The sequence below is a fragment of the Cebus imitator genome, unplaced genomic scaffold (assembly GCF_001604975.1).
Source record: "Cebus imitator isolate Cc_AM_T3 unplaced genomic scaffold, Cebus_imitator-1.0 Scaffold403, whole genome shotgun sequence".
Taxonomy (NCBI): Eukaryota; Metazoa; Chordata; class Mammalia; order Primates; family Cebidae; genus Cebus; species Cebus imitator.
Genome location: NW_016107718.1, coordinates 1,505,669 through 1,530,374, shown reverse-complemented (window position 1 = coordinate 1,530,374; position 24,706 = coordinate 1,505,669). Strand labels below are relative to the sequence as shown.

The 24,706-nt window shown below is 44.0% G+C and overlaps 1 protein-coding gene across 2 annotated transcripts in view; it reads left to right on the top strand.

Moving 5' to 3' along the window:
* MOB3B (MOB kinase activator 3B) overlaps window positions 1–24,706 on the top strand; it is a 205,727-nt gene that overhangs the window by 152,463 nt on the left and 28,558 nt on the right. For both annotated transcript variants that reach the window (XM_017508888.2, XM_037731483.1), the window contains exon 3: window positions 21,825–22,027. In XM_017508888.2, coding sequence (XP_017364377.1) covers window positions 21,825–22,027 — 203 coding nt within the window. The remainder of the gene's footprint in view (window positions 1–21,824; window positions 22,028–24,706) is intronic.

Genomic DNA, 24,706 nt, shown 5'->3' with positions numbered 1-24,706 from the left:
GTGTGGTGACTGGTGTTGCTATTCCACCCGGATCTCTACTGCCCACAGCTGGCTTGGTTCGCAGAGGCACTTAGCAGAATTGCAGGGACACTCAGGTTTCTCACTGATCCCAAGAAGCACAGAAAATGGAGGCAGCTTCTCAGTCTTTTGGCAGAGACAGACTTGTGGCCCCACGACTCCAGCCTCAGGGAAGATGTGTTAAGTCTTTAGCAATCCTCAGATTAGCAGGGACCAGGGAGGCAACACCAGGAGGCAACAGCCGTCTAGTTTTGTGGGAAATTGAGTTTCAGAGCCATAGAATGTTAGGTCCCTTCAAGGCACCTTAGGAATTACCTAGGCCAAGATTTTTCAAACTTTAATTTTGCCCAAGTGAAATCCTGCCTAGAACTTAAACACCCACTGTGGATAGATAAGAGGAAAACAGGACTCCTTGCTCCTCCCACCATTCAGCAGAACCTCCGTGCCTGCAGTAGAGTTTGAGACTTACTAATCTCAGCTGCGTCTCTTGTCAGCTCAGAGCCTGAAACGTAAGCAAGGTTAAACAAGCTCCTCCAAAGCTCATCCAGGTCATTAGTCCAGTGAGAGGTAGTGAGCTGGTGTGCCCCAGATGACTTCTAGATCTGAAAAGGTGGAGTTGGCTCTGCCTCATCCCACCCCCAGGTTAAACTGAACTTCCTTGGGCAGGGTGGAAAGCCCCAGGCATCTTCTTTGAATGGTTGATGCCATTTAGGCTGTCTCAACTCCCTCCTGTGAGATTAAACCAATCTCTTATGAGGGGTTAGGAACTATGAGGGGGTGGTGGATCCTGAAATAGCTTGAAGAGCTTAAGAGCCCTGGACTAAAGCAAGAACAAGGGTGATTTGCAATGCTGGGGGCGGGGGCGGGGAGAGGTCAGAGGGTGGACCACCTTCACTCCTCCCACCATTTGGCCCAGAGTCAACGTTAATGAGAGAGCTTAATAAGGCATTTATTTAACCTGGAAAATGCCCAATGGTTTCAGCCCTTATAGTATAGAAATCCTAAATCCTATCTCTTTTCCTGTACTTGGCCCCTCCCCAGAACTTTGTGATTGGTTCCAAGAGAGAAAATAAACCTATTTGGTGGAGAATGGCGGTGCACTAAAGTTGCCCTGCTAGTGGTGCCTCTAGACCTCATGGTGGGTGAGGATTTGGACACAACTTGCAAGATATGAGGGTTGACCCAGCTTTTCCCAGAAAGGCGTGGGTGGATTCTGTTGAACTGGCACATCAGGAGTTTCACTGGGGTTAATGTTTTAACCATTGTGTCAATATACTTAATGACACTTTGTTTGAACATTCTATGACAGAATGGAAGCATTTTTAACTAGCAAGTTTTGTTTTTTTTTTTTAAGTGAGAGAATAGCAGTAAGATTTACCTAGGTGCACTTTGTACTGTATTGGAAAGTTTACATTTTGCAAAACCAAATATATTTAGACCAAAGAAATAGCTAGACTTTATGCCTTGAGAGCTTTGCAACTCTTTCAGTTCCTTATAATCATTTCAAGAGCGAAGGGTCTGTTTCACTCTCCCAGTGCTTCCTGGACTGTGTAGTTTTTATTTGGGAGATTCACTACTGGGGGCTTTTGTTCAGAACCTGTGTTGGACTGAGTGGCTTTGGACCAGGTCTCACTGGGCGTCTTCTGCTGCTATGGTGAGGAGAAAACGTCTGCAGCCCTCACAGCCCGGCTCCTCCAACACTTTGGGGTGTGGCCTTGGGTAGGAAACCATCTTCCTCTGTCATTTCCTCATCTGTGAACGGGGGATGAGGGTACTGCCTGCCTCCTGCGGTTGTGGTGAGGACTCAGTGAGGTAAAGGCTGGTCCTGGTTCAGAATAAACCCTCAGTAATTATCGAATATTGTTGTCACTGTTACCACCAACACTGTCACCCCACCGCTAGCTGTCTCTTATACCAGAAACTCAAGTCGTAGGATTTCAGAGTTGAAGGAAACCCTAGTAATTCCTGAAGGCCCATTAGAATCCCCAAGGGTGCTTTAAAAGTAACCTGTTCCTGAGTTGCACACAAGACCCAGTAAATCACAAGGGTGTCTGGGAATCTGCTCTGCTGAGAAGCAGTGCAGGAGATTGTAATGTGCAACCAGAGATGAAGTCCCCTTTCCCTTGCCTGAATCTCCTCTCCAGCAACCCTCACAAGAAGTCTGCGGACTTCTCTTGAACACCTCCTGGCCTGGGGAGCTCACTGTCACCTGAGGCAATGCATCCCATTTTGGACACCTCAGGCGATATAAATTTGTCTTCATATTGACCTAAAGGAAGGGGCTGCTTCTGACCATGAGGAGGCAGAACAGAGTAATGGAAAGGGAGCAAGCTTTGAGCTTTGAGGTCAGAAGACATGGGCTTGAATTCCACTCTAGCACTTGTTAGCTTTGTGGTCCTGGATAAGTGGTTTGCAATTTTCTTCTCCCTTTCCTCTTCCAAATCACCTTCTTTCAAATGTTTGAGCCCTATCCTTCCAGCCTTCTCCTAGCCTCCCTGAGTGATAGATCTTTATTTCCCTTATCACTTCGGTCACATGCCCAGCTCCGCCCATGCACATATGATACCCCAAAAATGCATAGGATTCCCCAGGTGTGGTTCTGGGTCAGGGAGGCATCAGGGCTGGCAAGGGCTGGGAGAATGGGCCAGAAAACCGAAGAGTAAGCTATGGGGGGAGAAGAGGAACACAGACTGGCATACCAGATCCCCAGCCCTCACCTCCGTGGTCATTTGGCCAGGCTGACCCCTGGTTCTGATAGTTCTGGGACCAAACCATGGCTTTTGCCCTCGTGCCAGGAGAAGTGATGAATGTAATCATTCTGGCCACATCATGAAGGAGGTAGATGGGGTCAGGGCCAGCTTTCCCTCTTGTTCACTTTGTCCAGAGCTGACAGCAGAGCTTGCTGGAGGGTAGGTAAGCAGGAATATGTGTCCCTTTTTACCCTTCCCAGATGCAGCATCCATCTTTATGACATCATTCCCTCTCCCACCTCAGATTCAGGGTATCCTGAGAACCAAAATGCCTGGGTCATCCTCAGTCACACACAGTCTTTTCAGTCCAGAAGCAAAGACTCTTCTACCCACTGTGTAGGTCAGAAAGAGAAATGAAAAGGTTTTGAGATCTGATTTCTGACCTGAAAATCCTTATTACTAGCTACTTGTCTTCAGAAAGTTTGTTTAACCTCCCTTAGCTTCAGTTCCTTCATCTGTAAAAAATTGAGACATAAGTAGCTCATACCTCATAGATTGCAGGGAGAATTAAATGATATGGTGTGTATAAACTCTTAAAGTGATTGATATGTGTCGGCTTCTTGGGGGAAGGAGATGTGAGGGTGAATGATTTATTTCTCACCCCACCACCTGTGAGAGCAGAGCAAGACAGGCTGGGCTTGCCCATCACTCTGCCTTTCAACCCCCTGTGGGGGACATGAACATTGCCATCCACACGCCTGTAAAGCTGGCCAGCGTTACCCTGGGGCAAATCTAAATAGAACGTCAAGGGAATTTGAATTTTACAGAGTAAATGTGAAAGTCTTAGAGAACATTTTGCTGGTTTTTAAAACTTTTTATAGGTCACAGCTCAGTAGCCTTTCAGTTTCATGAACTTTGCCAGTGTTTTCCATTTAGCATAGAAAGTGTGGTCAGATTTGCGTAAACATCACCTGGGAACTTGTTTGAAGCACAAGTTCTCAGACCCCTCCCCAGACACACTGAAACCCTGGGGGTGCGGCCCAGCAGTCTTTAATGAGCCCTGCAGGTACTTCTCAGGGCTCCCATTTGAGAACACTGGTCTAGGGGTTAGCAGAGTGGCCCCTCCCTTCTCCCCTTCCTCCTACTCTTGGCAGTTTTGAGGTCCTCATGACCAAGCCCGGATCTCTAGCTATGTATTTTCAGCACTTCCATAGTGTGAAGACAGCTCCTGAGAGAATGACTCATCATCTCATCCTGGGAGATTCATGTATTCATGTCCCAGCAGGTGTAATCCAAATCCAAGCCTAGGCCTGGAAAAGAGTTAGGAAGCAAACATCTGTTTTGAATGTTCAGACAGCCACGTCAGTTATCTCCCTGCACCTCAGAGGCTTCCTTCCTGATCTCCTGACCACAGTAGTAGTCCCCTGATGGCTAATGATAATAGCAAATATTTATCAAGCTCTATCTCTGTTGGAAAATACCATTCATTATTTATTTTCCATTTAATCCTCACAACAGCCCAGCAAGGTAGGTGCTATTAATATCTTATGTCCTTCATGGTGAAGCAGCCTTAGAGAGGCTAAATCATTTGCCCAGGATTGCATAGCTAATACATGGGAGATGAGAGACTTGAGTTCACGTCAGATACCAGATTCTGTAAATTTTCCGCCAGACTTCCCTTCAGCCAGGAGTATGCACAAAGGAATATATTCTAGGTCTCTGATTTTTAAACTTTATCATTGATCAGGATTACTGAAGGTTATCTTAAAATGCAAATTGCTGGACCCTAGTCCCCAAGGGTTAGATTCAGTACTACTAGGTTGAGGCCTGGAAATTCTCATTTCTAGCAAGCTCTCAGTTATTGCTGGTGCTGCTGGTCCAGAGACCACACTTAAATAATCACTTCTCTAGGGTGGTGTTTCTCAACCAGGGCTGTACATTAGAGTCATCTGAGGAATTTCAGATTCAATTGCTCGAGTGTAAGACACTGCCATTCTATTTTATTAATGCTCCCAAGATAATTCTAATGCACAGCCAGCGTTAAGAACCACTGCTGTACTCAAAGGACGACAACTAATTGCTTTTTATAGCTTTGGTTCTTGAGTCCTGTGTCCATGTTTCTCCAACAGTGGCGTGCATGCTGCCGGGAAACTCAGTGTGTGCCGGGGGTACCAACACTGCGAGATAAATAGTCCTCATTAATTTCATTTCAATATTTAGGGGAATTTTAGTGTTTTCTATGAAACAACATCTATTATGGAGTATAACGCAAAGTGTTCATGAACTATTAATGTAAAACGTAATGTAAATGGGATTTCGTCCACTTCTAAGAATCTAGCCAAGGAAAATTGTCAGACACCAACTGCCAAAGATAGGTACAAAAAGAGTCATCTAAGTATTGTTTTGAGCCTGTGTGATGGCTGTATGATGATTCATTGTTGAAAGAATATCTAATACTCATAACGTCAAGTACAAAAAGGAAGATACAAACTGAATATATAGTACGATTCTAATTGTACTTTTAATAAAACTATGCACACACACAGAAAAAAGAGAGGAAGGTAACACAACGGAACATTACCAGTGATTTTTTTCTTGATGGGATTATGGGTGATAATGATGTTTATACTTGATAGCATTTTCTAATCTTTTTTTTTTTTTTTTTGAGATGGAGTCTCTCCCACTGTCGCCCAGGCTGTAGTGCAGTGGTGCGATCTCAGCTCACTGCAATCTCTATTTCATGGGTTCAAGCAATTCTCCTGTCTCAGCCTCCTGAGTAGCTGGGACTACAGGTGTGTGCCACCACGCCCAGCTAATTTTCTTATATTTTTAGTAGAGACGGGGTTTCACTATGTTGGCCAGGATGGTCTCAATTTCCTGACCTTGTGATCCACCCACCTTGGCCTCCCAAAGTACTGGGATTACAGGTGTGAGCCACCAAGCCCAGCTGGCGTTTTCTAATTTTTTAACAATATTACTTTTATGATTAGACCAAAAGAATTTGTGTAAGCAGTCACCTACTCTTGTAAATATATGTTCTATAATATCTACCTGAAATACAAAGCATACATTTGTAGGTTAGAAGTTTTTTCAGAGAATTAGAAAACATCTTAAAATTGTTCATTAAGGTCCCAATGGGTGCTAATGACTTTGGGCTCTGGAAATGTTAGAATCATCATAGGAAAGTAGGGAGATTCTACTGGGCAAAAGGGCTTTTGCTCTGCAGAGTGGTTCTTGCTCTGCAAGGCAGCAGGTGTTCCTAGAGACCTCTCAGGATGCATGGGGTGGGCGTGGGGCTTTTATCCTCTCCTCTAGTGAGTACGTACTCCTTCACAGTGCTTCTGTGTGCTATCACCAAAGCATCCACTGTAATTAATGTATCATAGATCAAATGCACCCTCGTAAAGGGAATTTAGCAATGTTCATATAGTGTGCAAATATGCAGGAGGTAAGAAAGTCAAGCATATGTAACTTTTGAGGACCACCTATAAATATTAATAAAGAAAGAACATATGGAGAAAACTCTTGTATTGCAAAACACGAAGCCCATGTGCCTTCATCATCCTCAGAAGTCTGTTCATGCTCCCTGGGATTCCCTTCAGAAAATAAGCAAATGATGCCTTCTGCACATCTGTGTGAAATGGAGAACCAAAAACAGGGACTACCCCATGCCAGTGCTTGCTGGGGCTGGGAGAACAAAGAAGCTGAAAGGATGAGGTACTCAGAGACGGTGTTACTAGAGTAATGATTTTCCAGTACGGCCAAAAGACATTTTCTATGCAACCAAGCCTCACTTGGCCTTACAAAACAAAAGTGTTTTGGCCAGAGCTTGAATAACAGCTGGGACTGATGACCCAATGTAAAGGAGCAGGTGGCAGGCCAGTGGACCCCACTCTGGGGTGGCCCCATGGTGGACAGAGCCCCTCCTCCCTAAAATGGCAAACACCTGTCCCAAGGAAGGCCACCTAGCCAGAAATGCCCACCATCTGCTGTAATCAAATTTGCAATCACAGGCAACATTTTCTCTCAACGGCTCCGGGCTGGCTATATAAATAAATGGAATGAATAGGGCTCCTCAGGTGAGTAGAGCATCTTCCATGTGTGAGGAACAAACATTACTGAGCTGCTGCCATATGGGAATCTCAGTCCAGTTGTGCCAGGTCTTCCAAGTTATTCCAAGGAAGCAAGAATTCTTCATCTTGGTGTTATACTTTCCAATTTCTAAATGTTGGCAGCATTTTAAAAATATTAAGTAGTCCGAAGACGACAGTCCTGCGGGCTGACTTTGGCCTGCAGCCATCAGTGTCTTATCTCTGCTTGTGAATGTCGCGCTCTAGAGAGGCCATTGCTTTAGCCACCTGTGTCTTCTTCCTCCTCTTCCCACTCTGGCCTCACCACCACCAAATTCCAAAAGATCAGTTTCCTGAGCTTGGAGATTCTTCTCCTCAAAAGTCGTGTTTCTTAAGGACCTTAAAATTGGCTACGGATCTAACAGTAATTTATTTCAGTTGAGGACTTTTTAAACTCTGTGAGTAACCATTGAGAAGTACTTTTTGGATATTGAAGTTAATTGAGAAAATAATTTTAAAGGAATTGCCTTGGTTTTTTAGGGACAGAGGGTATATTATTTGGGAAGTGGATGCTTCAGAGAGGGTGGGATCTAAGTTTAAATCTAGCTTCACCACCTGTATCACTTAAGCATGTGATGCAGCCTCTCTCAGTTTCTCATTATTTAAAAAAAAAAAAAAAAAAACGTTTAGACAGATTACATTTCATGGAGTTTATTCAAGCAAACAATGATTCATGAATTGGGCAGCCCTCAGAACCAGAAGAGGTTCAAAAGGACTCCAGGGCTGCTGCTTGGTTGGATAACATTTATGGACAGAAAAAAGCAAAGTACAAAAAATAGAAGTGACGTATAGAAACAGCTGGATTGGTAACAGCTGCGCATTTGCCTGATTTGAACCAGGTTTAAACAGTTGTCTGTCTGTGGTTCAGCTGCTGTGATTGGCTAAGACTAGGCTACTTGCTGCGGGAGTAGGATATACCGTTTACACATCAAATTGGGTTCATTATGTACTGAGAAACCTTTAGCCCAAACTTAAAGTGGAGGAGGTGGCTTTAGGCCAAACTTAATTTAACAGTATTTTTTCATCTACAAACTAGGGAAAACAACTGCAGAGTTTGTTGGGTTTGTGGGGTTAAGGATATTTACATGTCTGGTGCCACTAGATGCTCAGGAAATAGAAGTTTCTCTTGGGAGCCAATGTAATTGAGATTTTTAATTGCAAATGATAGAATATAGTAACCACATAAAACTTTTATATATTTAATTTTAGAACTTAAGAAATCCTTTATATTCAGAATTTTCTTTGTAGTAGGTAGTATTGCAGTTGAGATGTGAGAATGTGGAAAAACAGAGAGGGTGAGAGGATGAGCCCTGTGGGTGTCTGCACCTGGGGGAGGTCTTAAGGTCAACTCCCCGTGCTGCTGACTTAGGGATAATATGACCTTATCATTCAGTTTAACTCCTTTGCTTATTGCTGAATCCCTAGTACCTAGCATAGCCCAAAACAAATAAATGTTTGCTATTATTATTTTTTAAAATTAATTAATGAACAAAGGGTATATAATGGGAGTTTTATTTGGCAAGGATAACTCCTGGCTCCACAGCTCTGTTCAGATTATACCCTGTCACAGACAGGGCCAGCTTCACAGGCATGAAACCTGCACTCAGAGGGGCCCCATGCTTGGTTTAAGACTCTCCTGTTGCCATCTTGAAGTGCTTAATAATTTTTAAACAAGGAGCTCTGCAAATTATGTAGCCAGTCCTGATCAGAGCATAACAGTAAACACAGGAATGTCAGTGCATAAATCAAAATGTATAAACTCATGGTCTCTGGAGCCAATCAAATATTTTTGACCCACCGAGTGCTTTTTAAATATAAATAAACTCTTAATATAAATAAACATTTTCCTTGGAATAGTCGATTTATGAAAAACTTGCAAAGATAGTACAAAGAGTTCCCATATGTCCCTCACCCAGTTTCCAATATTGTTAGCATCTCACAAAACATTTGTCACAGCTGAGGAACTGACATATGAAATTCCTGTTATTAAACTCCACACAGTATTCAGATTTTGCTCGTTTTCCCCTAACGCTCTTTTTCTGCTCCTGGATTCCATCCAGGATACCACGTTACATTTAGTCAGCACATCTCCTTAGGCTCGTCAGACTTCCCGTGTTTTTGATGAACTTGACAATTTTGAGGACTACCAGTCAGATATTTTGTAGAATGTTCTTCAGTGTTGGTTTCTGTGATTTTTTTTTATGGTTAGACAGGGCTTATGGGTTATGGGGAGGGAGACCACAGAAGTGAAGTGACTTATATCAGAGCCATATCCTCTGAACACAGTTTGTCACTGTTGATGTTAACCTTGATCACTTGGTCAAGGTCATGTCTGCCAGGTTTCTTGACTGTAAAGCCACCCCTCCCCTGTACCGTACCCTGTGGAATCAAGTCACCACGCATTGCCAACACTCAAGAGTGGCATCTCTTTGAACAGGGAGTATTTCCATAAATTATTTGGAATCCCACTGCACAAGAGATTTTTCTTTTCCCTATTTCCTATCCAACCATTTATTTATATCAGTGTGGACTCAGCTATTTATTTTATACTTTGGGTTATAATGCAAAACCAGTCCATTTATTTTTTTGCTCAAATTGTTCCAGTTTGGGCCATTCAGGAGCTCTTTCAGGTTGGCTCCTATGCCCCCATTGTTGTGGGTTTTTTTGGTTTGGTTTTGTTTTTGACGGTATTTCGGTCTTGTTGCCCAGACTGGAGTGTAATGGCGTGATCTCAGCTCACCGCAATCTCTGCCTCCCAGGTTCAAGTGACTCTCCTGCCTCAACCTCCCAAATAGCTGGGATTATAGGCATGTGCCACCATGCCCAGCTAATTTGGTATTTTTAGTAGAGACGGGGTTTCACCATGTTGGTCAGGCTGGTCTCAAACTCCCTACCTCGAGTGATTCACCTGCCTTGGCCTCCCAAAGTGCTGGGATTACAGGCATGAGCCACCCCACCCAGCCTCGTTTTGTTTTTGTTAGCACTTACTTTCTTAGTGTTTTCCAGGTTATGTGTTAGTAAACACACTAAGGTGTTCCAAGCCATCTTCTATATTTCCTGCCTCAGTCCTAGAATCAGCCATTTTCTCCAAGGATCCCCGATTCCTTTTATTTAAAAAAAAAAAATGGTGGCTGGGCACGGTGGCTCATGCCTGTAATCCCAGCACTTTGGAAGGCCAAGGCGGGCAGATCAACGGACGTCAGAATTTCAAGATCAGCCTGGCCAACATGGCAAAACCCCGTGTCTACTAAAAATACAAAACAAAATTTAGCCGGGCATGGTGGCACATGCCTGTAATCCCAGCTACTCGGGAGGCTGAAGTAGGAGAATTGCTTGAACCCAGAAGGTAGAGGTTGCAGTGAGCCTAGATTGTGCCACTGCACTCCAGCCTGGGTGACAGAGCAGGACTCTGTCAAAAAAAAAAAAAAAAAAAAATGGTATTGGAAACCAAGCTTTGTATGTTGCGTGTGCTTAGTGCCACGAGAGTGTTTTTCTTTCCTTCTTTTTTAATTTTTAAATTTGAATTTTTAGAATTAAGCTGTCAGCTTATAGAGTCAACTTCCAGGCTGATTGAACTATATAAAACTAAATAATGCTAATAAATAAAATGTTTGAAAATATTTTAATGTTCTCAAATTAACTAAAATTTAACCATGGGGAGTTTTCATATAAGAATCTAGATTTCTGGATTCTCTTGAAAAAACCAGGAAGTCTGGCAGTCCTAGACCTATATTCCTGCTGGCCAACACTCAGCTGAGGCTTAGAGGCTTTTTTCCTTTCCTGCACAGTACACACTCCAGGCTGGTACAGTCCATGCCACTACCAGTCATATCATACCCGGCCTACTTTACTCACTCATGTTCCTTTGCAATCCCTGAAGGCATGTGAACATGTGATACCTGGTTTAAGACATATTCAAGTAAATAATTTACTTGAATTAGTTCTTGAATTTAGCTTGACTTTGACCCAGTGATAAGGTTTTAGAGCTACATTTCTGGTTTCATTCCTAGCCCTTCACCTTACCTTCACTGGATCTTACATGCAAATGCAGTGACTCATCGTTTCTTGCTCAGTGCTGCCTTAAACCCTCCGTGTCAGGTGAAAAAAGTCCTCAGCATCCACTCACAGTCTTTCCCTCAGATCCTTTTTGTCTGGGAAGATCCCCCATCAGTTGTATTCCTTTCTCAGATTCATTTCAGAAGGGTCGCTGTTCCCTTTGGCTCTGCAAAGGCCCCCCCTCAAGTTGGGCTCCAATTATTGTTCTTTCTGGGTCCCCCAGGCTGTCCAAAGAGGATCAATGACTTTGCTCTCTTCTTCCTTGTCCCCTCCGCCTTCCATTATGTATCTCAGGATGATTTGTCAACCAAATCTGGCTTATTGCAGACTTTAATAACTCTGGAAAACTACCCGTTTGACACCTTTCTATTTAGATGAAAATAACCTCATAAATACAAATGTACAATACAGTTTGGAGAGGGACATGCTTCTTCTTGAGGATCAGTGAAAATCGGATCGATGCATTTCTCTCTGAGATCTGCAAGGTGTGAAGAGATAACTGTATAGTAATGTTCATGGTAGCCTTACTGCCTTACACATGGCTTGGTTAAACATGGGCCTATAGCAATCCCATAGCGATCTTTCTACCAAGCAGTGGCTTTCAGATTGTGACTCAAGGGCCAATGCTCGGAGTTGGGAAATGTAAGGGGAACCCAAGCAGGGGGAGCTCTTCACCAGGCCCACATCACTCAGGTTTCTATGGTTATTTGTTTATTCACTGGCCTAGTCTGTTCAGGCTGCTACAACAAAAATACCACAAACTGAGTGGTATTTTTATACACAACAATATTTATTTCTCCATGATCAAGCTGCTGACAGATTCAGTGTCTGGTGAGGCTTTGCTTCCTGGTTCATAGAGGGCAGTTTTTGCTGTAACCTCACATGGAGGAAGGAAAAAGGACCCTCCTTTTTAAAGGCACTACTCCCATTCGTGGGGTGTCTGCCTTCATGACCTATCACCTCACAAAAGGCCCACCTCCTAATACCATCAGCTTGGGGATTAAGATTTCAACACATGAATTTGAGGGGGGCATAAGCATTCAATCCATTGCATTCAACTCAATCATTACTTTTGAAGAACCATTGTGCTCTGGTATGCATTCAGTGCCAGGTTATAACTGAACAAGAAAGATCCCTGATATTGCAAAATTTTCAGTCTCCTAGGAGACAAAAAAAAAAACAACAATGGACAGTTAAAAGATGATGTGGTAGCATTGTCATGGGAGAAGTGGCGGGTGTTATGATATGCCTAACTAGACTGAGGGTGAGCTGGGCAGGGAGGACATTCTAGAGGAAGTGATAAATTAGTTGCGGTTTGAATAACAAATGGGAGTTAGTCAGGCAAAATGGACAAGCTGAGGAAGAGGTTTCCAGCTGCCAACCCTCCAGTATGTAGCAATGCCCAGAAGCAAGTGAGCAAGAGGATTGTAGCTTCAGATAACTGGAGTATTACATGCAAGTTGGGAGAATCCAGAGATGATGGTGGACCACTGCATGTGTGAAATCATAAAGGGTCTTGCCTGCATGTGAATAGCTTTGATTTCACCTGCTTTCGAGTTTTATGCAGAAAAACAGACTTCCTGGTTATATTTGCATATTAGGAAGATCCTTCATCTGCCAAGTGGAGATTGAAGAATGCAGGAGTAAAGAAAAGAAGCTCAATCACAATGGAGCTGCATAAACCAGGCAGGAGGTGAGCTAGGAAACAGGCAGCAGGGCCGGAGAGCAGCTTAGAGATCAGCAACTGTTCCAGACAATACTTGGTGTTAGTTGCCCTCCACATATTGGAGGAAAGATTCTACTGGGGAATAAAGCATAGTTTTATTTGTGAGGATACCCACAAGATCAATCCATGACAAAGAATCTGGCTTTCAAATTCTGTCTGGGGCTCATGAAAAAAACCAGAAGATCTGGCAGTCCTAGACCTATACTCCTGATCAAACTCATGATACCTCAGCCTAACTTTCCAGAACCAGTGAAATTCATTAATATCCTTTTCTCAGCTCTGTCTCATTAGGCCTATTTGATTTTCAGCAAACTGGTCAGGTTTGCACTGGCTAGAGTTTGTTTCTAATAGCTTTTATTGTCAATCCACGGTGAATACCCTTCTTGGGTTGCCTGGGGTCTTTCTTAATCTACTGCTCCCTTCATATCCATGCTGTGACAGCAGGGGACAAAGACCGCCATCTGAGAGCTGGGGATGCTGATGAGCAACTCAGAAGTGGGGCTGAGGGGTAGGAGGAGGTGTGACAAGCAGGCACACTGGACTCAGGGTTGCTCCTTGGGGTGGCTGAAACAGTGCTTCCTATGCCTAGCACATGGCATGTCTGAAAGAATTAAGAATCTCTGGAGAACATATAATCACATACCACCGTTTGTCTTTCTTTTGGCCCAACCACCATGATAACAGTCTGGAGGACAGCACAAACGGGCTGCGGTGGAGCAGAGGGAGGGAGTTGGAAAACAGAGTAGTAGCCAGTTTATTTCTAAGCATTTGCAGCTGTCAGCTTGTTTGGGGAATTTTTTTTTCTCTTTTTTTAGGCAGAGGAACAAGGTCCTGCTACACGGGATTGTTTTTCTTGGCATGACGAACAGATACTTTCTTGAGGAACGTACTGAGATAACACAAAACATCTGCTAAGAGGAATCAATCCTTATAGCTGAATTTTCATCAGCATCAGCAAGAACATGAAGCTTCTCTCTCCCTCCGTCTCTCCCTGTATGTGTATATATATATACACACAGAGATATATATACAGAGATATACAGTTATATATAATATATTTTATAGAAAGATAGATCAGGAGTCAGGAGAATGGATGGGGATGAAGGGACAAGAAAATAGGAGGAGGATATCTATTATTAAGAAACATCTGGGGCGTTTATGCGTTTTGTTTTGTTTCATTTTGTTTTGCCTTGTGATCCGATTGCATCTTGTTTTGCAAGTATTTTGGAAATGGTGTGTTCTCAGCCACGCTGCCAGAAGAGGTATGTTTTCGTTTTCCATGTGTGTGGGATGTTGTTTTTATTCGTGAACTGTTGAGAAAGTGTTTTTTTGACTTGTAGAGGGATCTTCACATCCCTCTTATTACTGGACTCTAAAGACGGAAGGGACAGCACAAAAGCTCTCAGACATGAGTAACAGTTTGAAGGAGAAATGTGGGCACTTCTGGTTGTTATTGACATTCCATCAGGGGTCCCAAAGGATTGGCCAGGACATCAGGTTTCATCATGTGTCCTTTGGAAGCTCCTTGGAGAGCTCACATGATATTCCTATTTCTTCCAAGTACACTTCCCAAGAAGAGTTTATCCTTTGGCGAGGAGGCAGCTTCACCGGTCCTGTTTCATTTGCCCTCCTGCCCCGCTGTCTTGGCATTGATTCAGAAGAGCCGTCTTCCTAGCATTGGTAACATCTGCTGCCATTCGCCAGATGCCTTCTGTGTGCCTGCTGGCACTGTGCTTCTCATTCAGTCCTCACAGTCTCAGGAAGAGCTAGGTATTATTATCCCCATTCCTCAGACAAGGAAACTGAGGCTTTTGGAAGTTAGCAAAGCTGCTTAAGGGCAAGCAGCACAGAAGTCCCACAGCTGGAATCACCAGTGGGATTGAGGCCAGAGCCAGGCGCTTCACCAGTGTCCTAAACCCCCAGTGACACACATTTGGGAAAGTGAAAGCCAAACTACCCTTTCCACCTTGTCTTCTAACAAGTTTTGTTTCCCCATTCATGTCCGTTGTATTAGGGTGAGATGAAAGGATCTTAGAACCTTGCAAAGCTTCCTGGCAGAATGGAAAGAGCATAGGCTCTGAGACAGACAGACATGAATTCAGATCCCTCTTCGTCACAAACTTGCTCTGTAAAGCTCAGACCTGTCCCTTCGGCTCTCTGAGCTGTGCTTTCAGGGCATGCACATGACACAGGAGCTCAATTCTCATTCAAACAGTCAGCAAGTATTTATTCCATGCCCACCCTGCTCCAGGTGCCAAGCCACCAAGGAGACGTCATCTGTGAGGAGGCTGGACAGCATCCCTGCCCTCACAGAGTGGCCAGTCTAGAGCAGGTAACAGACCTGAAGCAGGGATTCCCACAGATAAGTGTGGAATTACCATGTGTGATCTGTGCAGGAAAATTTCAGGAGCAGAATAGCAGAAACCGGAGAAGCTCAGTCTGGGGATAATGGGAGGCGCTGAGCCAAGCTCTGAAGAAAGAAGAGGCATTAACCAGGTGCTCAGTAAAGGGGGATATCTGCCAGTTGTTTGCAGAACTTGAGGCGTTTGGGAGCAGTTCTCTGGTATCCCCGGAGACAACCTTTTGGTTCTCACTCTTCAGACCACCAAAGCCCAGGTTCAGCCCAGCACTAATCACAGACCAGAGTCCCATTCCCAAGTGTTGGCCTTTTTCTTCAGAAGAAAAGGGAAAATGATGAAAACAGGAATGATTAACAGCCAGGTCAGAACACACCCCTCCACCCCGCAATCTCCTGGACCTTTGTCAACCAAAGCATTCCTGCATATTCTAAGGGACTTGTTCCTTTTTTGGCCTCCGTAACAAGATGAAATAAGTAACACAAGCCATTTAGGCTACTTATTTTCTTTCAGAGGTGCCTGAAAAGGAAGGATTGAATGAGATGTTTGAGGGCTTAGTGGAAGGGAGGGGCAAGAGGGAAAGAGGAGGAAAGAAAAATGGATTGAAGTGCAGAAATTACTGGAATTTTTATTAAATTTTCTTGGGGAGAAAGGAGATTTACTAAGTCAGAGATAAAAGGCAAATCTGCATGGGGCCCCAGAGAAATTATTATGTTTCATACTCAATTTAGCTCTCACACTGAATGTGGTTTGGAGATCAGAAAGTTGTGGTTAGACACATTCATAAACTCAGCAGGGCTCTGCCAGATGCGGGTTCCTGACTGAGTACCGAGGCTTCCTGCGCAACAGAGACAGGGCTGCAGGGCTGTCTCATCAGGACTTCGGGAGAGACTCCAGGCCTGCACTCTCCTCACCCTCCACCCTTACCCTGGCACCCTGTCCTGCTTCTGCCTCAGCCTGATTGCCCAGAAACTCTCATCTTACTTTGAGTCTAACTGGTGGGTAGACGTCCGCTAGAAACTTGTATTAGTGATCAGTTTGGATTCTGGCCTCTGCTCAGGCATGTTGCTCGGCTCACTCCAAAACCTGAGCTCAGCCAGACCTGTTTCAGGTTCATTAACTCCATTTCAGTACTGATCCATTTGCAGAGAGTAAGCTACACCTCCTGACCCAAGACCACCCAGGCCCAGGGTTATCCGTGGACACCTGGATGTCCGTCCCCTCTCTGTGGAGCACTAGTCTGAACACACTTTTTCAATGTGGGCCAACGTCTTGGAGTCTGAAATTTCCCAGCTGTTAATCTGAGTCACAGGTGGTAGTTCACGGTGGGATAGAGAAATGGCTAGAGTTCTGAGACTCAATTAGTGATTGCAAATCACTTAGAGATCTTGTGATCAAGAGTTGTTTTCTATATCATCAGTACAGACACATATCTAACAGTTTGGGATTATCGCTGATGGTTTATCTGGATTATTATAAGGCTAGTCAAAATTTAACTCCAAAACCTTAAGATATTCAGACTATTTCAGGTAAGATTGCTGGTTAATATTGTCTGGCATTAACTTTCTAATTGAGTACAGTGACTGAAAATTAACTTTCACCACCTGAAACAAAAAATAAAAGATTGAAAAGAGAAGAAGGAAGGCTTCAATGGTAAAAAGAAAGTTTCCGATCTTTTCCTTTCCACACCCTGGGCTGGATCACAGTGTTCCTCATTGCAGAGTTTTCTCTTCTCCCCAAAAGCAATATGCAGCCTTCCATGCTAGGACTGCATATATCAAGAGTCTGGCAAAAAGCTATCCTTTCTGCTGAGGACTTTTTTTTTTTTTTTTTGCCTCCTGCAAACAGGAGATGATAGATTCACATCTTGACTAAATATGACCACTGCTGTTTTCTGATTCAATTTTGACTGATGAAGCATTCCATGCCTTGCCTGTACCAGGTGCTTTCAAAGGTGGAATCAAAGTATAACACAGTCCCTTTGTTCAGAGAACGTACAGCAGTATAAGACATAAGTTTGAGAAACTAGTAGAAAATAATGCAAGGTAGATTGTACTCCAGGGGTTGTTTAGTACCTGCCACTGTAAGTTCTTTGCAAGTTCAGAATTGATGTATTAATGTCCAGACTCCCATCCTGAAAATAAAGAGGCGGGAGGAATTTAATCCCAAAGTGTGTTACAAAGACCATGTGGTCAATGGGATACCAAAACTAACAATTCACAATAGAATACTCACTATCTGCAAGGCAGTAAGCTAAATCTTATAGATGCTTATGTATTTAATCCACACACAACCTAAGCTACAAATAACATTAATATATCCCTGTTTTCTTTTGGGATGAGGAAACTGAGGCTTAGAGACACTAAGTCATCTGCATATGACTACACTGTGAATAAGTGGTAAAACCAGAAATGAAGCCTGGGAATTCTGATTACAGACTCTGTTTTAAATTGGTAGCTATTATGAGCAAAGGGAAATCCAGAGTTAAAGAGGACTGTTTGTTACAGAGGTACTCAGATCCTTTACTATGCTTGGGTACGTTGTAAACCTCTGTGAAAGCAGCATTTTTGCCAATGTATTTGGCCTCAGAATCCTCTCCTTTTAGCCAAGGATCTCTCAAGATGAGTGATTTTTAAAATACATAATGGGGAATACTGAAGTGGAGGGTCTGTCGTATCTTTTTTTTTTTTTTTTTTTTTTTGGGGCGGAGTTTCGCTCTTGTTACCCAGGCTGGAGTGCAATGGCGCGATCTCGGCTCACCGCAACCTCCGCCTCCTGGGTTCAGGCAATTCTCCTGCCTCAGCCTCCTGAGTAGCTGGGATTATAGGCATGCGCCACCATGCCCAGCTAATTTTTTGTATTTTTGGTAGAGACGGGGTTTCACCATGTTGACCAGGATGGTCTCGATCTCTTGACCTCGTGATCCACCCGCCTCGGCCTCCCAAAGTGCTGGGATTACAGGCTTGAGCCACCGCGCCCGGCCGGTCTGTCGTATCTTATGTGCTACGAGGCAGAAGGAGGGCATTGGTTATGGTCCTGATATTGGGTCAGTTGTGCCATGTAGACCACAGGTTGCACTTTGCTCAGACCCAGCCATGCACAGCTCCCCAGGTCTGGGCTGCCGCTGTAGCTCGCCAAGTGTCCATTTGAGGTGATCCAGTTGCCTTTCTTCTTCCAGCTGCTGAACTGGATTCTTTTAAAACAAACGTTTTTTGAGCCCCTTCCACAAGCAAGCTAAGTGGAGGTCATAAAATGGTGTTCTTAGCTGGACAAGATAGCTCACACCTATAAACCCAGCACTTTGGGATGCTGAAGTGGGAGGACTGCTTGAGCCCATGAGTTTGAGACCCCCCCTGCCCCCCGCAGGCAACAGAGCGAGACCTTGTCTCTGCAAAAACATTTTCAAAAGTTAGGCAGGCATGGCGGCATGTGCCTTAATTCGCAGCTACTCGGAAGGCTGAGGCAGGAGGATTGCTTGGGCTGCAGTGAGCTGTGAGCTGTGATTGTGACACTGCACTCCAAGGTGGGTGACAGTAAAACCCTGTCCTTAAAAAATGAATAAATAAAAATAAAATGGTGTTCTTGTTCCTCACCTTCCTTGACACCATAGAACCTGTAAAATGCTAAAGAAAGAAAGTGTTTTGAAGCCAAATTTCTATCTCCTTTTACCTGCGTGGCCTGGGGCAAATGCTCTAACTGAACTAACCCTCAGTTTCCATTTTTTAAAAACCTGAAATAATTCCACTACTCAGGGTATCACTGGGATTAAGTGACATTGCACACACACCGATCAGCTCTCATTTAGAATTCTCTTTTCTTTTAGTTATTTAGTGGGGATTGGACACTTCCTTGAAGTACCATGAAGAAAGAAAACCATTTCATATCAATCAGTTTTCATGAACTGGCTCTCTGGGGCCTGCCAGGAAAGGGAGTGTGTCAGCAGGCTGCATCTTGTTCTATCTTGCTGCCATGAGGCCAGTTACACAGAATGAGAAAGTTCCAGAGTCTGCAGAAGAGGTGGACATCTGGGTCTCTCCATCTGAAGGGACAACCTCTTCCAGTCCCACCCTCTGAAGAAGGTTTATTTAAAACACACACACACATACATCTGAACATCCGTAAGGCAGAAGAGAAAAGGGTGAAAATAGCTTACAAACTATAGAATTGGTCCCTGAGCCATCAATAAATAGATGAATTTTTCAAATGCATGTAGCTTTCCTGTTCTTTGCCCCACACTCTGTGAGCTGGATTTTGTCTCTGGCTCAGCAGTGAGGTTTCCTAGGCTCCTGAGTGCTCCCAGCCTCTGGAGTTGGCCTGGGGTGACTGCAGTGCATGCTGAGCATGTCTCGACTTGAACCATTTGCAGCTTTTGCTTTTGAAGAATTACTTGCAAGGGAGGGAATGGTGGAAGAGTGGAGCCTGACATAGCAGCCAGAGCCACAAGATTCTGAGCCTGGGGTCCCACCTACCCGAGGAGGTTGGGTGGGAAATAACAAAAGTAGAACTTACTCCCAAAGTTCCTATTAAGTACCAAGCACAGTCCGGATACTATTATAAAAACAGTACAAAGTAAATTTGTTTATCAGTTTTATAATAAAGTTGAGTGATGAAGACTCAACTAAAGATCTAGTTTAAAATCCTAGCCCTACTACTTACTAGTTACAGAGGTCAACTTGCCCACAGTCATACAGCTGGAAGGGGAGCAGAGTAGGAATTTCAAATCCTAGCCCTACTACTTATTAGCTATGTAGGCAAGTTAGCCTATGTAGCTAATAAGTAGTGGGGCTAAGATTTTAAACTTAGTCTTCCAAATTCCCAAACCAACTACTCTAAAGCCATAGCCCAAAATGGATACACAAGAGGAAAGCCCCCTTCAAGGCCCAGAGACAAGGTCAGAGACCAGGTATGGAAGGGAAGGCACAGTCAAGATTTCCAAGCTGAGCAGAGGCAGAGATGGGGGGAACAAAGCAGCATGGAGACCATCTAAAGGGGGGCCAGCAATTGCCGTGAGCATCCTCAGTGTGTCCAAGACTTTGCCTCATCTGTAGTCAGTGTGGAGGGTATGGGGCCTGGTTATAAGGGCCACACAGATAAACCGGTGCAGCTGAAAGTCCTTGTGTCCCCCACTTTGGGATTTTAGAGTCAGGCTGACTTGGTTCAAATCCCAGCCCTACCACTTTTTAGCAACCAGAATTCATGCCGCAGAGCCTCAGGGCTATTTATCTATGAAACATTAACAGGAATAATAAAACCTATTCCACAGATAGATTACGAAGATAACATATGTCAACCTCCTGGCATTGTCACCAGGTGGGATACAGGACTCCCCTCGTGAAGGGAACATACCTATCTTAGAGGGAATTCCATCACTTCTGGGACTCAGGCTTCAAAGACTCCAGACCCTCCCCCAGCATGGCAGTAGCAGTTCTGCAGGCCCCATCTCCACGGAGAAAGCAGCCCATAAACTCTGCATGCGGCTGCCCTCCACCTTCTCCTCGGCTCTACCTCGCCCTCAACCCCAAATCCCAGCATCTGTTGCCCAGGCAGTCAGCTGCCAAGCTATGCCAGAGCCTCTCCCTGGGTTCATTTGATAAGTTGCCACTTTGTTGTGAAGAAAAGCCCACATCAGTGCTGGGACCCGAGGGAGGCAGATCTTGTCACTGCCGCCTGCCAGACATGTTCTGTCTCATCCTGCCCTGGGGTCCCAGGTGATCCCATTACAGTGTCTCACCAGACAGCTGCCACTAGCTTTCTGTGGAGTAAAGGACAGCAAAACTCCAGGCTTCCTCAGGACTTGGGGGCATGCCCTGTGCACAGCTCTACAATTTTGCTGAAAGGCTAGCAGTCATTTTTACCTTCCTTTCCTTGACAAGGGTAATACTTTTCCTTATAACAACAGACCCTACCTTGCAGAGAGAAGGGAGGACATTATCATTTGATAAGCTCTCACTATGTTCTAGACACTGTAGGAAGATCTTACGTTAATACCCTCCCAGCCATGTCAGGAAGACCTTATTATCACCATTCTTTTATAGATGAGAAACCAAACGTCAAACACCTTGCCCACAGTCATACAGCTGGAAGGGGAGCTGAGTAGGAATTCGAACAATGTCTGTTTAGCTTAGGAACCCATTACAACGTGTCACCATTTAAGGAAAGTGTAAATAACAAGATAGCGTAAGCAGCCTTTGAAGGACGTGGGCTTTCGATCCTGCAATTTGTTGCTTTGACGGAGCTGGGTGTAGTCATCAGACAGGAAATCTGAGTGACTCCACTGACCACTCACCCTTCTGGTGTTATGAAAGACAAGACCTCCTCCCAATTCTTACCTTCCTCAAAGAGACGAAGGGAAAATCTGTGTGATCGATCTATGATCTGTGAAAGTTATTGAATTTGCCCACCTCAGAAACAGTATATCTCAGGAAAACCTTTGCAAACTGGTAGGTTGCAAAGTACCAGTATAACTTAGATGGGTGTTTTATTTTGACTCATGGCACTTTTTAAAACTTCAAATTAATTGCTAATGTTTAAAAAATGCAGCAGGTCCACATAGAACTCCAAATTTCTGAATTACGTTGAAAAATTAGAAGCTCTAACAACACTGGGCCTCCCTCCCTATATGGCCAGTGTTGGCTGCAGTCATAGCAATTGCCTCCTTTGATGGGGAGGTAGAAGGTGCTTTCTAGTTTGCTAACACCACCTGCACCCCCATTCCCTATGACTTCTGTGACAGGGGGTGCCAGTCTCCCTGTAGCATTGCCCTCAGACAGTTTTCTGGTATTAGGGGAAAGAAGAAAAGGATCTTTCCCGTCATGGTTTCATTCCTTCTCCTTTTTTTCTTCTCTAGGTGTTCCCTTTCCAAAGAACTTTCTTCAGATCTGCAAGAAGATCCTGTGCCGCCTTTTCCGGGTCTTTGTCCACGTCTACATCCACCACTTCGACCGGGTCATTGTGATGGGTGCAGAGGCCCATGTCAACACTTGCTACAAGCACTTCTATTACTTTGTCACAGAGATGAACCTCATAGACCGCAAGGAGCTAGAGCCTTTGGTAAGTGGCACCATGCAATAATAGTACCCAAGTCACCACAGGAGCTCAGCCATTTGTCATAGCGCATTGTCAATCCCTGAAAAATGCTCACTGATGGCTAGCTATTAGCCAGAAGGCTGCAGAAGTGGATGGGGTTTAGTGGTCAGCCAACAGCCGGGAGATGCCAAAATGTCCACTGACACCAAATAAGTGTCCGAGATTGCTCTGCAAGAGGTGGCAGAATGTGGTGGGAATATAATAGTTTGGATCAAAGGGAGTAGCTTTAATTCGCAGCTCCAAAGTCATTCTTCCACTTATAGAATTCCTTAAATGCGCATCTTTGATATGTTATCTCTCACTCTGTTGATCAAAGATGATCAGAAACATTTCTTCAGTCAGCAAACAAATCTTTAGCACCTACTACAGCTAGTACTCGACTTACGACCACGATTGGTTCTGACAGACCGGTCGTAACATGATTTGGTCATAAGTTGAGTAGGCTATATGTACAGTACTATGATACGATGTTATAAAAATCTTTAAGTCATATTTTATCATAATTTTCTTTCATTATTGTTATATATCATAATTTTCTTTGTTCACTTTATGCCATTTGTATCATCTCTACACCATTTTGTTTCTTATTTTTACATTCGTCAGGTTTAAGTAAAACACTGCATTACCAGTACAACTGGTTTAATATTTGCAAAACACACATAATTACAAAATACAGTTGCATACAAAAATACAAAATACAGGTGTAAAAAATACCATAGGAAACATTTTCCCAATTGCAAAACATATCAAAATATATAAACATGTACGAAACATTTTATTGGCCGTTTTTGAATTTGACCTTCCATCCAAATATATAGCGATTTCTCCATTTCGTGGATGGGCCCGCTTCGTTGCTTTGTTATAACTGTTGATCGCATGGGTGCAGAACCTTTCACAGCTTTACCAATTATTTCTTTATCTTTCAAAATCATCGACACAGTCGAGTGTGATAACTTCGTATCACGTGCGATCACATTCACTTTCTTTCCTCCTTCGTATTGCTTAATTACCTTCATTTTCGTGTCGAGATCGATGGCCTTTCTTTCCTTCTTGGCAGGCTGAGGCGTAGACAAAGACAATTTCCTCCTGGTAGACATCCTGGGAGGGGTTTCATGAATAATATCCAAGACACAAAACACAAATTGCTGTACCGAGTCTGGGATAGCAGTTGAAATGGTGCACGCAGAGATGGTAGTGCTGCCGGAAGCTGGTCCGCACTGTCGTACGCCCAGCAGGGCAACGTTTGCGCTGCCAGACGCGGAGCAGTCGTGGCTAGCGATTGTGGTCGTAAAGTCCAATGGTCGTAAGTTGCATAGGTCGTAAGTCGATCAATACCTGTATGTGCATACAGTCAGATAAAACTGCCTTTGAGCTGCTTTTACTCCAGAGGCAGTGATGGAAGTTAAGCCCTAAGTAAGAATACAGTTTTGTGGGGTCTTTGCTTTTCACACTGAGTTTTCTGTGATGCAATTTCAATGAGATGTATTAGAATAGAGAATATTTGATCTGATTAAATCCTTAGTGTTACTGTTTAGATGAATTAGGACTACTTTCATTTTCTTCATAAGCTGTCTTTCCAGTGGCACTCAATCTGTGCTTCAGAAGGCAAGGACCCCTAAAAACCTCATCACCTTTTGCAACCTGCAGCATCTCACTGTGGATGCTTTCATTTCATCTGAGTTTATTTGAATGACCAGAGTACTAGGGCCAGCTGTCCTCTTTTGCTGCCCTGTATCCCTGTATCTTTATGTACCTATTTTAAAACACAGGTTTTATTATTTTTAGTTTTTCTTTAAGATGGGGTCTCACTCTGTCTCCCAGTCTGGAGTGCAATGGTGAGATCATAGCTCACCCTCAACTCCTGGGTTTAAGCAGCCCTCCCACCTTAGCCTCCCATGTAGCTGGGACTACAGGCTGGCATGGCCTCTTTTTTTTTTTTTTTTTAAAGAGGTGGCCTCTCACTATGTTGTCCAGGCTTGTATCAAACTCCTGGCCTCAAACACTTCACTGTTGGTCTCCCAAAGTGCTGGGATTACAGCATGAGCCACCACGCCTGGCCAGGTTTTACTATTATCTAGGTATGGTAAAGCTAACAGATCAGATGACTGTCATCAAAAAGAAAATATGTTATACTCACACATCCCAAGAGAAAGAGCCATGCCACACCACAAGTGAGCATGTGGGAAAGTACCAGGGCTAGTCAGGAGACAGAGGCAACAGAGAAAGCATGGGCAAGAACCTTCAATGTGGTTTTCATGGGAAGGAACAGGCTAGACAGGATAAGCAGGTTTAGGGTTGGCAAATTTGAATAATCTCCAGAGCCTAGGAGTTATCCTAATTATCTGGTACTTGGCCCTAGGGTGGTTAGTGTGAGACCCTGATGGTGGAGGTATTTGGGGTGCAGGCTCTGCAGGATTGGTTTGTATTGGTTGTTGTGTAAACAGCTTGAGGGCAAATTGTTTACCATCACTAAGAATTGGCTAGCTGTGGGAGGGACAGTCCCTCCCGGGTCAACAAGGCCCCTTTGATGTTAGAAAATCAAAATGCAAAAAAATAAAAGATGTTTAATACAGTACAGTACCTGTACCTGGCAAAGAAGATGGTGAATTTCACGTATCCTCTTTAGTGTTTTTCACCTGGAAA